At 38.8% G+C, this 15,933-nt stretch overlaps 1 protein-coding gene across 1 annotated transcript in view; it reads left to right on the top strand.

Moving 5' to 3' along the window:
* pappaa (pregnancy-associated plasma protein A, pappalysin 1a) overlaps positions 1-15,933 on the top strand; it is a 211,018-nt gene that overhangs the window by 25,209 nt on the left and 169,876 nt on the right. The window contains exons 3-6 of the mRNA XM_015367158.2: positions 10,756-10,901; positions 11,417-11,710; positions 14,305-14,497; positions 15,239-15,360. Of these exons, the coding sequence (XP_015222644.2) occupies positions 10,756-10,901; positions 11,417-11,710; positions 14,305-14,497; positions 15,239-15,360 (755 nt within the window). The remainder of the gene's footprint in view (positions 1-10,755; positions 10,902-11,416; positions 11,711-14,304; positions 14,498-15,238; positions 15,361-15,933) is intronic.

Genomic DNA, 15,933 nt, shown 5'->3' with positions numbered 1-15,933 from the left:
ATGAATGACTGAGCGAACCAATATATGTGTCAGTTCTGAAGATCAGCTCTCCAGCTGTATGATTACTTGCATTTGATTATGGTACGTCTGGAGTGCATTGCCGGAGGCTGCATAACAAACATTATTTTACATTCCTTGTTGATTGCGGAATCCTGCACAAACAAAAAGCTACAGCATTGAGAACAATGACTTTATAAGAAAGGGGAGTTTATTTTGTTAGCCCAGAGCCTGTTACCACTTAGCAAGCTAAAGTATCTGTCAGGCTTGGAGCTTTGGTTATATTCAAATAGTCTCTTATCTCTATCAGTGGTTTGGATTTAATGTTAAGAACTTGTGTACATGCACGTTTGTTTTGCGCACATTCTCTTGGCCCTGCTTTAGTTTGAATGCTTAGCTGTTCGCCAGTAGGTTTTTGCTGTGAGCAACTCTCCTGAAGCATTTAGAATTAAATGAGTTGTCTTGGTTTGAATATAACACAATATATGTTTTATTCTTATTTAAGGAATGTCAGGATTTATTGTATTCAGGTATAAAAATGTTCAGTATTCCTATATTTAAAAACACCTGATGCAATTTTGATCTCAAACCATTTGATAAAGTTTAATTTTTGTATAAGTAACATGGATACAATGTAGTCTGTGTATGCATTGTTAATAATTCCTGTCTGAATACCAGGAGACTGATTTCATGAGTTCATTGTTCTGGTTAAGGAATATATTGGAATTTATTTTATTATTGAAAGATACAGATGAAAGACTTTCAGTTTCAAATACCGCATCATCAAAAACTGATGTTGATTATGAATCTGCGGTAACTACTGGCTTACAACTGGTCCCTTAGAGTGAAAAAAAAAATCTAAAATTGGGACTCTTTCATTTTTCTGTTGCTATAAACAAACAACTTTCCAAATGTGGTAAGATTCTGTTCATAAGACTCCAAAGCTTGCAGTAAGTCTATTGCAATATATATATATATTATTTTCTATGTTCCATGCTGTGCATTTAATCTTCTTTTCCTGTATTCTTATTCCACCAGGACATGTCAATATATCTTCTGCACAAAATCCCATACAAGCGCTTCCTCTTTCCTTACTAGTGTTTTCATAAAGGGCTCTTCAGTTGGGTACTTGACAGCCCATAGCCTGCTTCTAAGACTCTGACCTCGTAAACTTGACGATGTTAATGGATTTACCTAATGGAGGATTTCAGTACAAACCTGCTTTTAGCACCTCTCTTTCAACAGTTCGACAGCCTTGTAAAAACACCTGCTACCTGTGGCTCCACATGCTCGTGCTTTAAAAATTTCACATGATAACAAGAAAAGGCCTAAAGGTCAAGCCAAAGAAATCTACCTACCAAAATGTACTTTTTCCCAACCTCTTGCAAGTCTTTTATGTTGTTACTGTGATAAAAGGGAATTATGACCTTGCAACACTATGTGAATGGTTTACTTGCATTTGTTAACTGCAATTTATCACCACCTTACTTTGTCAGTTGTTTTCAAACTTTGTCCCTCAAGCAGAAAATAGTCAGTTTCATGCTGTGCTTTCCCATCTTTAAGAGCTAAATTCAGAAAGATTTGCAGTTAATAAAAAGCCTTTAATTTAAATTTATTTAATCACCAATGACTCTGATACAAAACTAAAACCAGCCAAAGTTCAGACATTGAAATCCAGTATTGGCCGATGATTCTGCAGTAATGTGCCTTGATATAAATGGATATTCAGACAATTGTCAGACATATGAGAAAATGGGACTAGGCTTAGCATTCAGAATACCACCATTCTCCATCACCAAGTTCCGAATGCACACACCCCAGTGCCCTCAGTTTAGATTCCTAGACTGTTTGAAGAATAGAGAGCACTTCCCATACTTTGGGTGTAGTCTTTCAAAAAAGGTTGATATAAAAAACAATCCAGCATTACCTTAAGTCTGCAAGTGCAGCCTTATGGACACTTGAGTAAGCAGGTGTTTGAGGATTGCAGCATTAAAACTGAAATCAGACTGATGGTTTACAGTGCTGTCTTCATTAACAGCACACTTAAAAGGATTATAGTCTCATTGCCAATGCTGTATGCAGAGATTTAAACATATCAAGTGGGTGAACACAGACACCAACAGTATTTTTCTCTTACAAGTAGGTACCACAAGTATTAAAGCTATCATCTACCATGAGTGTGTTGGTTTGATCATGTTATCTGAATGCTTGACTCCAATCTCCCAGAAAAGGTCTTCTTCTCCTAGCAAGGTCAAGGGAATTGAACCAGAGGCCTTTCAATTACATGGTAAAAAACATGAAGAAATTCAACATTGATGTCAGCTCCTGGCAGATTGTAGCCCTTGGAGTTGGAGGAGGAAGAAAGAGCCCAGCTCGTATAGGTCCAAAGATGTAACTCTGAGTCAGCAAAGAAAGAGCATTAAAGAGAGCTCACCATGACCAGATTGCTCAGTTTCATACACAGATATTGAGGCAACACCTCTTCAACCTCCCAGAGAGTTGGCCTTATCACTCACCTCCAGGTTAATGGGAGCCAGCTCTCAATCATTCAATCATGAAGGACAGCAAACAAAATCACTTGGAGTGCAGAAAGTGAAGTTATACCAACACATCAAAGCCTGTTACAGTAGGAACAGATTGAAATTCCAAACCATAATTCCAAACCAGGCATTGCTGTGGCATCTTGCCTTTATCATAGAAGTATCATGTTCTGGCTCTGGCGGTTTTCAGAAAATGTTAGAAATGTAATTCAAAGGTGATCAGGCCAACAGCTCACTGGATGATCATAGCTTGTCTGATTTATTCAAAATGTTCCTCTGCTTTTTTTTTAGATTAAACAGACTTCAACCAATTTTCCAGAGAAAAGTATACCCTTATACCTCTTTGATCTTTTCCATGATTTCCACCTTTACACTTATTTGATTATTTTGGTAAAAATAAGAGGAAATTGTACTCTGCAGCAACATGCTTTGAAAAGTCCCTTGTAAGTGATTTAATCCAAAATCTGTCTTTTTCTTTCTACATTACTTTAAACTGTTGTGGGCAGTCATTAGGTCTCTGGACTCTTAACTGGCAGATTAAGAGTGGGTTCAAGTTCCTGCTATAGTTCTATGGTGTTGTTGTGCTTTTGATAGGGTACTGTACAATTGTTCTAGTCCATGCAGAAAAGCCTAGAAGTTGGAATAATCTCTGCCATTAATGAAATTTGATACCTAGATTCACAGGTTAAGATGCTTTTTTGTTTTGCTTTACCATTACATCTGTTAAATATGTCAATCCTGTAAAGTCAGGCTCCTGCACTCTCTCTGCACTGAGCCTGTCAGAGGGGGATAATTTGTAAGCAAAGGCAAAAGCTAAAAAGTACAATATGGGTACACTTCACTGAGCAGACTCACCAGTGGAAATGTTTAGGGGGGGGATTTATGGTTAATCATGGCATGAGAGAAAGGCAGGACAAGATATTTGTAATCCTCTGGGAGCGTATCTCTATTATTCTGAGAGAGAGGGAATTAGGAAAAAAGGGTAAATCAAATTTGACAGTAACCTCTTTTTCTCAATCACTAGAGTACTATCAGGGCAATAGCTACAACTTTTTCCAGGGGCTCGTTCAGAGAAGAGACGCAGTAGTGGGATTCCAGTGAATAATGGCTAGAGAATAACAGTTCTCACAGAGACGGTGACAGAATCAGAGAATAACCACTGTGGCCACAGCATTACAGGGGTCTCTCTTAATGAAAGAGCATAGCCGTGCCAACATGCTGCACAGCGCTTCCCACACAGCAGTGCAGTGTACTAATATGCACTAAATATAAATGCATCAACAGGCCAATTAGACCACTCCGTGCTCACCCACATGAAACAAATTGCCAGTGATGTGTGCATTTATGATGATTAAATGAAGTTCTTGGTGCTTGTGGAAATAGCAGAACTGTTATGAATTGAGACATTACAGAGGCTCCTGAGTGGTTCTCCTCGTAAAAGCTTCAATGTGGACTATGGGATTGCAGGTTCTAGTACAGGTCTTGAGACCTCTCAGGGAATAGTGTGGCTGTGCCGTGCTTTCACTGCCTGCAAGCAAGACGAGCTCAGTGAGAACTGTTACCAGTCTAAACTGCTGTTTGCGCTCTTCCACTGTCAAGGAAACACGTGTCTTGCCTAAGCATGTTGTCATTGTCTTGAGAGAGAGAGTTTGGCTTGGCAAGTTATCCACAATTCAAAATTGATTAGTATAAAAGAGGAAAAACAAAAGAAAAACTTGCAACTCAAGATCTAACAAAAATAATGATACATAAAGCAAAACATATTTACTGCATTTTTTTTACAATAGGCACTCAACAGTTTAAGGATTAGCAACATAAGTTATCAGTCCTGAATGTCATTTTGTTATCTGGATAACTACACACAAAAATATTGATGCAAAACATATAGTATATAACAGTCGTCTGTTTTCATTCTATATTTGTGTCCACAGTTGACGTCTGGTCTGTTTTTGCAACTGAGCCACTGGATCAGGCTTAATTGAACTCAGATTAGGTGGCTTTGACCTACAGTTATGCTGCTTCTTATTAAACCAGATCCTGTTTGAAAACAGCAGCTTTCTGCCTGGTCCATAGCTGACTTATTCATCTTTCCATTAAACCCTCTGACCCTTTTTCCCCTTTTGCACTGCCAAATATTTTCATAGGAAATAATGAAATTCCTGAAATTATTAGGAGGGGAACCTTTTATCATCTGTTCTTCATAGGCTTGGCTTCAGACTGAGCTTCACAGTTTCCATAGGATGACCTCCACTGCGTCTCAATAATACCTCCCTCGTTTAATGAGCTCTTGCTTGAAACGTTCTAGTGAAAATGCCATCATTGTCTTAATACCATCACTAAGATCCCACAGCTTAAAGCGGTTTCAATCTTTTTAACAAAACATTTCACAGAGCTCTCAGTCTCTAGCACAGTGGGTTTCGGGATGGGTATGGTCTCAAAGTTCTTGGCCAAGATCAATATTAGACTGGATTTTTTTTTCTCGGTTGTAAATGTAGGGGTCCTAGTGATACTATCCCCGTATATGTATCTGTTTCCTTTTATAGCAAATGTCATTGTCAATATTGAACTAAAGGAGAAAATAATATTTAAAACGGTTTTGGATCAAAAGTGTGGTTAAAACAAAATGATCCCTCGTTATATGTCTGACCAAGATACTTTTCTTCACACTAACGTCATCAAGATATTGTTATGCGACGCATAAATTCCTTGCATTTGAATACATTTTTGTCTAGAAAGAGTCCTCTTTCTTGCACTCGGTGTAGCTGGTGGGGAACATGAGCAGTGATGACTCTCATTAGATTTTACCTTTACATCCTAGCAAAGTTGAGCTCTAAGCATAGTTCAAGCCCTGAAGGCCAGCGGCGCTGTAGCATTAACAGTCAAGTATTTGTTTAAAATGTCACTTATTATGTTCAAATTATTTGGCGCACTATGGCGGCCGTCGCATCTTCCAGGTGGGGCTGCACATTGGTGGTGGAGGGGATCCCCATTACCTGTAAAGCGCTTTGAGTTGAGTTTCCAGAAAAGCACTGTATTAGTGTAAAAAAATATTATTATTTGGAATATCAAGATATATGTGAGTGATAGGTTAGAGTTAAAATTGCTTAATGTTTGTGTATACAGTATGTAGAGTACTATCCTTGGATAGCTACAATTGAAGTCTAACATATGCCCCCACCCCAATCAGTTCCATTCATTTTTATGGGGAAACTCCCCCACTTGAAGTCACAAAGTTAATGGTCTTACAGTCCCCAGTACCCTACTGTATATTTAAGCTGTTCTTATCGAGGAAAAGTCCCCTATATACAGTATGGCTTTTCATGAAACAGTAAGTCTCAACCTTCTGGTTCCTAACCCTGATATATGATATAAAGTATAGTATATATATAGAGAGAGAGATGACCATCTGTACTGGCTTACTAATTGATACGACTGTACATCAGCAGTCAAAGCACATTGGACCATAGCACATATTTGCTATCACTTTGTTACAGAATGTCTTGCTGCTGTTTCTGTGAATCATGCAGTCTAATAGTCTTCAGTTCAACTGAACTGTACAGTACTTAATTGAACCTTTTATTGAACTACTCATTTAATTAGAACTATTTTATTGATATATTTTAACAATAAATATGTCAGTTCTCCATATTATTGCGAGACCTTTTAGGTTTATTACTAGCCTTTACAAGGGACTCTAGAACCTTTAAATTTTAGGCATCTGAAAATTATGACAAATATCTAATTAGGTAGGCAATTAGTTCAATTAAAGTTTAAGTAAATAACAGTAAATAAATCAACTGGAATGAAAACCATCAGATTAGGTCTCAAAGCCCAAAGCTAGCAAACCCTGGTTTAGAGAAGTTCTAAAAGAGAAACATTATTTAATGTAAAGGAACAAGTAAAAGGTTTATTCCATGCTTAAAAAAAAAGAAGAAAGAAAACACAAAAGAGCAGTAGGAAATACTGGTAATCCCATGCCATTTACTTTAGGTACTATAGCAGTGCTGGTGTGTTTGGATTCCATACTCTGGACAGCTGCCTGGCCAACAGATGTTTTTTTCAAAGGAAAAGAAGGGGGGGATGGTGGTGTGTCTTTATTTTTTGTTTGAGCAACTTTTAAGAGGAGAAGGGGTTAAAAACAGGGGGGAGAGGGCTGTGTAGGGAAGCTAATTGGGTTGAAGTTGTCCTCCCAGGGGTTCTGAGCACAAGAGGCATGAACAAAAAGCTATTGTAATGAGACAACATCTAAATAAGTAACCTTAAAGCTTGCCATCCATAAATCTCAAAAGGAGCACCTTTAAGTTGTATGGAGTGTTTTAGGAGCATGCAGTCACTAGGAATAATGGGATTTAATATTAATTAACTTTTACTTATAGAGCACAGAGGGAGGTGGAATTAAAGAGATGTCTGATTCTGGCTTTTGCACATATAAAGTCAAAGCTAGACTACAGACTATCTAAAAATGTATCATCACACAGTTCCTCCCATACCCTAGTGTTGTGCAATAGCAAGAGGTAATTATTAATTTCAAGGTTGTACAGTGTTAATTACATTCTCAAACAGCTCTCCAATGCAAAGATTAAAGTAACATTTTAACTCTCAGTTCATGTTCTTTGTCTATTACCTCTTAAGGGCTAAACCCCTAATTTGATATTTTTGTAAAAAACTCCTGCCTTTGCCCTATTATGATAAACATATCTCTACAACAATATCTAAAAGCAACAGGGTGTGTTTGCAATTCATGTTAATATTTGTACAATAAACACTTGAGGTACTGCAAGTCAGCCTATCTTCTTGTGAAGAATTGCACTTCTACTGCACTTTATAGTCTTCTGAGGAGGTGACCACAGACCTTTGGCCTTGAGTGCAGGCAGCACAAATTAAAGCCTCAAACCTGAATTTTAGGAAGCTCAGCACTTCCATGACGTTTCCATTTTATTCTTTTGGTGTGGATTGAATCCTGTTTAATACATTCCCATGTAATCACCCTAAGTGTCTTCTGTACATTTATTATTACTTTATCTGTGGATGATTCAGATAGCACCACTGTTGTGTCCCTTTCCTCCAGTGGGAACTTAAGAGTGGCTTGAATGCTGTATTAATGGGAAAAACCAGGTCAGAACAAGCCATCCATTAAATATTACACATTTTAAGAACATGGGTTCTTAATGCACTATCCACAGAGAACGCACTGGAAGTCCAGCTTTTGATCAATAATTGAATAATAAATTTCTGCTGTTTCAAGAAAAGCAATGTAAAGATACTATACAACTTACCAACCCAGGAGTCCTTTTAATATGCATCTTCTGCTGATTTGAACAATGGTCGTACAATACCAGCATTTAATTCTGGATGCGGATGTTATGGTGTCGATTGTGAAGCTGGTTTTCAAGTAAGATCTTAATACCTGGCATGTACCGTACAAGTGTGGTCTTGTGGTTTCAGTGTGGCACCTGAGAAATAAATATAAGCCTATGAGTTTCATCTTTGCCAGGAGAGGTATAGAATAAGACTACAGGTTACAAATCTAAGAAGGATGTTTTTACCATCTTCTTAATGTAATTGCTAGTAGGATACTGATCCAAGGACCTGTTTCTTGAAGGTACCAAGAGATTCCTCTCCATAAATCTGGAGAAAAAACTGTGTAAATTCTTAAATTACAACCCTTGGTGTAAACAAGTACTGTACCTCCTCTTTATTCTACAGCAGACATACTGTATGTACTTTATTAGTCTTACAACTCTATGGTCTACTTACAGTATTTTTTCATGGAAAAGAATGGCATAAAAGCATTTTCCTATAGCGGGACAGTTCAGACGGTTTTGGTGTAATGATACTGTAAGTAGACAAATGTTTTGAAGTTATTTATATTAAAAAGCCAATATCATAAGGGTATCATTTTCTCTTCTTTTGCTATTTGTTACCCTTTTTATATTTATACTTTATGCTGTTCTGCTAAAGAGTAAAGCAGTCACCCTCGGAGCTGGCACTGTAAAAAATGAAAAAGAAAATAATTTTATAACTATAAATCATACATAATTTCCAACAGTCATATCTGTAGCACCGACTGGTTTTATAAAAGGAGAGATGCACCTGCTGTTGTTACAAATTCATAATAAAATAGCTCAGGATGACTCAAGAGCCCTTGATCTTAACTATGCAACTGCCTTAGTGCGAGTTTCGTAACACAAACAGATGTTTTGATCCATTTTAAAGATAGTAAATTATGAAATAGGGCATTAAAATGCACATTCATTTTGTGCAAAGATTTTGTCTCTACTTCAGTCGTACCAAAACGGAAAGCTCTGATTTAGGAATGTTACAGTGAAATTTGTTTTTTTGGTGGAAAGAGTATTCTTTAACAGTAGTTATATTTTCTGGACGGCAAAATGCTTCAGACGAGCATTTTCAGAGCAGCATGTGGCCAAAGAGATTTCTTCTGAACTATGATGAATGTTCTGTGAAGGTAAAAGGGTAGTCCTTAGACAATGTCTGGGTTATGTGGCATACCAAAGACAGAATTTTTTAATATGGAACTGAATCTTTGAAATGGAATAATTAGCATACTAGAAGGCAGCAGTTTGAAGGTACTGTACTTGATGACACACAACATTCCTAGCCAGATAAGGGCAATGACCTTCCACAAACAAGTCTTTACTTCAGAAGGCAGCTCAAATTTCATCTGCAGTAAGTCTTCCTGTATGACAGTGACCTTAGCACTGGTGAAGGACCATGCTTACTCTGTTCTCCTCGGTCACGGGCGATTACGTCAGCACCGTTTCACAAAGGATGAGTGACAATTTCACAGCTGTAGCGTGTAAACAAGAGGGAAAAGAAGAGTCGCAGAGAAAGGTGACAGATTTTGATTAAGCTCAAGTTATTCATTCCAAAATGCTTTTCCTGAAAGTGAAACAGACTGCAATAAACTTTATGAACTGGTTGGTAAAAAGGAAGATTTTCCTGTGTCTGGAAAATGCTCACACATCTCTTCCAGCCTCTCTTAGAAAGAATGTTTTTATTTAATTATTTAATTTGAAAGAAACCTGTGTGAATTTGACGTTTGAAGTTAAAGGCACATAATTCAATATTTTTTCTACCGATATATAAATTTGATCTCAATTTTAATATGAAGATGGCAATCAAGCTGGCGACAATATAAACGTGGAAAGCAATTGCAATAACTGTCTGTCACTACTTTCTAAGGAGTAAAAAAGTGGAGAAAATTGTGCCCTGGAGCAATATGCTTTGAACGTTGTCTTCTGCGTGTTTCTGATTATGAGATGATGATGCCATTCATCTTCCTATTATATTCAGTATGCCGTCATGCTAGTTTCCATTTTGTTCTTAATAAACTGCAGTTGTAGCTCTATATTGCGAGCAGTGTTACACCAGCAGTATCTCTCAGTCATAAAATCGGTGCAGCAAAAACGTGAACTCTAGGTGAGTGTGGGGAAAAAAAATGTGAATTACAACCAGTGAAATGAATCTACCATGATTGTTTACTACTGCAATGCAGAGACTGATAAAAGCAATTTTGTTGATTGCGATTAAATCCTGCCTACAGATCCACTTTAAACAGTAAGCTGCATGCCATTAGTATGATAGCTCTTGTAGCTCATTGTAAAAAAGGAGGAAATGTTTGGATTTTCCTTACACCAGTCCTATAAATTAAGAGTTGTTGATCATAACGTAAATTCAAGAACTTAATTTGGGCCTCATAATGCCAACATTCATATAGTACCAACTTTCTGTGCCTTTAGGACTTTGGGAGAGGAGTTGTGAAACAGTTTCCATATGCTCTACAGAATTTGCCCTGTCCAGAATTTTATGGGTGACTTTCCAGTCAGGGTAAATAGCGTGAGGCCATGTGCCCCACTGCCCTGTGGCTGTTGTAAAACACACTGCCAATGTGGTCAGGCTCCTTGCTGGAGACTGAACATTTGCATCTAATTCATTATGAAAATGTTTCACTTTCATGTGTAGAGGTTTAATTGAGTAGTTTAGCATGTGGACAGAATGTGCCAAGACCACTGATTTCCTCCCTGGGGATATGTAAACTCTGCATTAGAAGGGGGAGAGAGGGAAACTGTTTTTTTGTCTATTGCAAATATAGCACTGGGCAGGAACCATTTACATTGTATAATGACAAAGTTGCCCTAGACTGACCCATTATGGTATGTGCATGCTACCCATGTAATGGATTTTGTCTCTACTCTAGGGCCTACTTGGATGTGAAGGAGCTAAAAGAAATACTCAATCTGGATGGCTCCACCCATCTGAATATCTTCTTTGCCAACTCCTCTGATGAAGATCTGGCTGGAGTTGCCACTTGGCCTTGGGATAAAGAGGCGTTAACGCATTTAGGTAACAAACTCGGAGCATTTGTTTTGTTGTTCATTTTTTGTGTTTGCAAGCTGAACAATTGTAGTGTACCCCTCAACATCCTCCAAATGTCAGAAGCTAAATACTGAAATATAAATTGACCACAACTTGAAACATTTTTGTGGATAATAGTATCTGTTTATTTTAGAACTATGCTGCTCTGAAAAGTACTGTCAACTTTGTTTTGGGAATAACAAGTATTTTGAGCTATAATTGTGCATGATATGTTCATACTGGATGGCCTGCTACCAAAGTATTGATTGCACCTTTAAAAGGGTTTAAGATTCTTATGCAAAAATGCCAGGTGTATGGTCATTTCATTGTTATTCTATTTGTTTGATGAATTAGTTCAGAGGGTGTGACCTTGTACTTTTACCCTGTGACTACCCATCACCAGAATGATGTTGATGCTGGTTTTCTTATTGAGCTTTTTGTGATTGGTTGATACATGTTTTGTATGAGAAGGTAAATGTGTTCTCTATGCACTGTCATTGTAGGGGGAATTGTGCTGAATCCTTCATTCTATGGTACTTTTGGCCACACCAACACTATGATCCATGAGATTGGACACAGCCTGGGACTTTACCATGTTTTCCGGGGCATTTCTGAGATCGAGTCCTGCAACGACCCCTGCCTGGAGGTGGAACCGTCCTTAGAGATGGGGGACCTCTGTGCTGATACCAACCCCACCCCCAAATACAAGCACTGCCATGACCCCGAGCCAGGAAACGAAACCTGTGGCTCCAAACACTTCACAAACACCCCCTTCAACAACTACATGAGCTACGCTGGTGAGTGAAGAGCGCTCTGAATCTCAGTCTAATCCTTGTGTGTGATCCGAGCCACTTGAGGATTGAACAATTAGTCATGTTAGCCATGTCAACAGGTTTCCCTGGTTTCATCTCCCAGAAGAGACAGGAGAGAGTGAAAGCTTTTCAGAGAAACTGACACGTTTTGAAATCCTTAACTCTAATAAATCTTATTCCGGACGCAAAAGCAAAATATACTTTGAAAACACAAAAATATTTCACTGAACAGTATGTATCCTGAATAAAGTACTGTACGTCATAAATAATAATCCTTACGGTTTGTTTTTTAGTCAGTGCTGAATTTATAACAGCCAGTTTTTCTTTCTTTATAAAGGAGTTAGTGTAAGCAGGCAGTTGACAGCCACAGTTAAGGGGCTCTCCTGCTTGTTCACACAGATAAATGCATTTTGTCTGAGCATCTTCAGAAATGTTTTTTTTTAAATGTGGTCCAATTCAGACAGTGTTATGTCTTTTGAAAGGAAAAAGCATATTGTTCCTGGGACTTCCCCCTTGTAGGGTGAACCACTGTGAATAAGTAACTCACATTTTCGAAAGATCCCCCAGAAGAGCATCCCATTCTCTTCAACACTCTCTCACACACGCAAGCAATTTTATTTTCACCTCCCTTTTCATAAATACACTTTTCAAACATGTTGGGGCTTTAATTATGCCATAACAGTGCTGTGTTTTAGGTAAAATGTGAAACAGAACAGTGTATAAAAAGGAAGATAAAAAGAAAGATTTAAAGTAAGACCACCATGATCTTGGGTGAGTTATCTGTTTTATTGGAATTCCATGAATAGCAAGGGGGTGTTTGGCACTACTTCTTACAGTATAGAGAATAGCTGAGGCTGAGGGTGGCATTTGGTACTTTTAGATTGTTTTTAATGTCAATGCAAATGAACATTGAACATAAGTACCGTGTTTCAGTATACTTTATTCTTCTCAATTCGGGATACCCAGTGCAAAAGCCCTCTGCTGCCATTGGCACAGGAAGATCGAAGATGAGTTAACAACCTTTTGGGTGGTTCAGTGGTGACCACTCTCGTTTCTGGAGGGTCTTATTTCTCCAGCTTCTATAAGAATTCTGATTCATCTACTGCCACAGTCCTGGTGCATAACATTTTGGCTAAATACGCCCAACTATTGAATTGATTTATTTGGTTATGGTTGGTATAACACTACCTTTGAGGCTCTTCAAGGCAGGCATGGATTAGATGCTTCATCAGGTCCTGCTTCCATCTGGTGAAAACTTGAGACAGACAATGCAAGTGATCACAGGCAAAGAAAAACCTGATGGGGCAAGCAGACCGGCTGTCTGTAGCTTCAGAAGATACATGTCCAATAAGCATCCCTGTGGCTCACGAGGAGAATCATTTGCAGTTGAGGAAATTTCTAAGGCCAGTAGCCACTGTCTTTAAATCCATATCCAAGACTGATATCAAGGTGTAGGCCCTGCCTTGAAGTAAAAAAAAAAGTCTAAGACATAAGCTGTAAACCACTCCTACAAAAAGTGTACTATATTAATTTTAGATCTGTCTCAAACTGAAGTTATACTATAGTACATTTTGCATAATAAATTCTAGGTTTTGCATTCTGTGGACAATTTGTAATTACAAATGAAAGGCAAGTAAGGCAATTGTGAAACTTATGTTTTGCAGCTCAAGTCTCACCTCAGACCCAGTACTAAGAAAGCAATTCTAAAACTCCTAAAAGAATCCTACATTACAGTACCTTTTAAAACTGCAGAGGCATAAGCCTTTTGATAAAACTTTGCAGTGCGAGAATTAATTGTCTAAGCATGCACATTGAAAGCTAAACTCATGGTTCAGACAGAGGTACATAATATTACGCAAATATTAATACTCACCTGAAATGTCCCTGTTCCGTCTTTGGGCCCTTCATGGAAAAATAGTAGCAGTGGTGTGTGAAGGAGATTACATTGTCATGGGAAAGGAGTTTGTTGTTACTTGTTATTGCTGTTCTCATGTGATTTCGTAAGAATCTGATCTTCCAAGAACCCAAGGTGAAGCACTGGCTGAATGTCACCTCTGTACATATCGGCTTGGTTCAGCAGAAAAGCTCCAGCTCTGTGCTCCAGACTACACTTGGTGATACAAGTTATTTAGGAGTCGAGTTGGAGTGTAGCAGTTTGTGCTGAAACCCTAATTACTTCTAGCACTATATCAAGGAAACCAGACACCGGTGATCAATTCTGATTCCTTGCATACTGTATGCTAAGCCTCAAACTCTTTTTATCCTATTTCTTACATGAATCCCATGTAATAAATTTGGTTGCAGAGCTGCATGTTTTATTAAGTGCCATCAATAACAAGGGCTTTCCTGTCATATTTCCCATATTATAAGTGATTCTGACACCTGTGAAAGTTATTTACCACAGATTGTCAGCCTCATTGAATAACATATCCAACCCCTACCTTGCCTAATTATCAAGTAGGAGTGTGTGGCGTGCGTTGAGGTCAACAGAGGTACAACATGACCTGCCCTATCTTTCACGCATCATCTTTCTCACTGTCTTGTTGATGTTTCTTCTCTTGTTTTTCTTCACCCCCAAGATGATGACTGTACTGATTCCTTCACGCTCAATCAAGTTGCAAGAATGCACTGCTACTTGGATCTTATCTACCAGTCCTGGCAGCCAGACAGCAAGCCTGCTCCTGTCCCTCTGGCGCCCCAAGTGGTAGACCAGACGGCTGATGCCCTCACACTCGAATGGTTCTCTCCCGTCAACGGGCACTTTTACGACAGGTGAAAATGTAGAAGCTTAGGCCTTTTGAGAATCCCAAAGAATTTCCAGTTTTCACTAACAGGTCCCTTTGTTTTTCCTGTTTCGTAAATATTTTTTTTAGGAGCACAGGTGTGCATTTTGGAATGGGCAATGGAATATGAGATATGATTAACATTTTTTTTTTAAATATACTGTACTGTGTCTTGTCAAAAAAAAAAGAAGCACTTGTTCTAATCCTTAGCTACAACATTAAAATAGAGGTACTTTTTTATCTTCCCTCCCACCAAAAACATGTACATTTGAAATGCAGGGTCTGTTTCCTGTCAGGAACAGCATATGCCCGGAGCTGACATAATCAGCAATGCTGGCTGAAACGTGTCAGTCAACAATGAAGGATGCAGTAAAGGACCAATAAAAAGAGGATTATTCACTGATTTCTGTTGTGATTTCCTCCTTGTTCCCATTCTTTGTATTAATAGTTATGCTGTCATAAACTCCCCTGCAGAAAGGGAGTTGGTGATTGACGCGGACTCAGATCACCAGCCTTATTCTTTAGGAATATATGGGAGAAGTAATAGAAACCATGATATTAATATCCCCAATACCCTTATTTGGAAACAAATCCTTGCCCATTTTCCCCAGATTAATGGGATATGAATTTCCCTGTGCCAAACAGTTAATGGAAGCCCCCTGTTATATGAAAACATGTATTTATGACAGGAATATAAGTTGGTAACGGTCTGATCTGTTGGTTCTACTAGAGAAGGGGGATCGGTGTGTGATAAGTGCCAGGAAGGTGGGGTTCTGATCCAGTATGCATCAAACGCCTCCTCTCCTCGCCCCTGTGCCCCTTCTGGACACTGGAGCCCCCGTGAGGCTGAAGGTAAGAGAAGCAGCTATAAGTGATGCTCATGCCCGTCTGTTATGCCTTTCTGTGTTCAATTATGATGCCTTCATCTTTTGGAGGTATTTTTATTTTGTTTCCCTGTGAGATTGTGCTGTTGTCTTTAAAAAATGTTGGGGTTTTTTTCGACGGACACGTCAGGAAATGATGTTTATCAGTGCTGTGTTCTAATGAAGGGTGGCACCGTGGTGCGTTGATTAGCACAGCTGCCTTACAGTTCTGCGACCGCGGGTTCAATTCCTAGGGCACTGTATGTGGACACTATTCTTCCTGTGTTCTCCTGTGGGTTTGCTCCCACTTTCAGACAACATACTAGAGGGGTTAATTGGCTTCTGGGAAAATCAAGCCTGGTTTGGATGTGTTTGTGTCTGGATGTGTCCTGCAATGAACTGGCATGCCACCCAGGGTGTATCCTGTCTTGTGCCCGTTGCTTGCTGGAGTGGGCATCGGTTTCCGCGGGACCCTAAGTTAGAAGGTTCGAAAATGGACGGATGTCGTAATAAAAAAGAAAATCACCTTCATTTAACGGGGCGTTACAGACTTTTTGGTGTG

The sequence above is a fragment of the Lepisosteus oculatus genome, chromosome 24 (genome assembly GCF_040954835.1).
Source record: "Lepisosteus oculatus isolate fLepOcu1 chromosome 24, fLepOcu1.hap2, whole genome shotgun sequence".
Classification (NCBI taxonomy): domain Eukaryota; kingdom Metazoa; phylum Chordata; class Actinopteri; order Semionotiformes; family Lepisosteidae; genus Lepisosteus; species Lepisosteus oculatus.
Note: the sequence above shows the minus strand (reverse complement) of the source record. Positions and strands in the feature narration are given on the sequence as shown.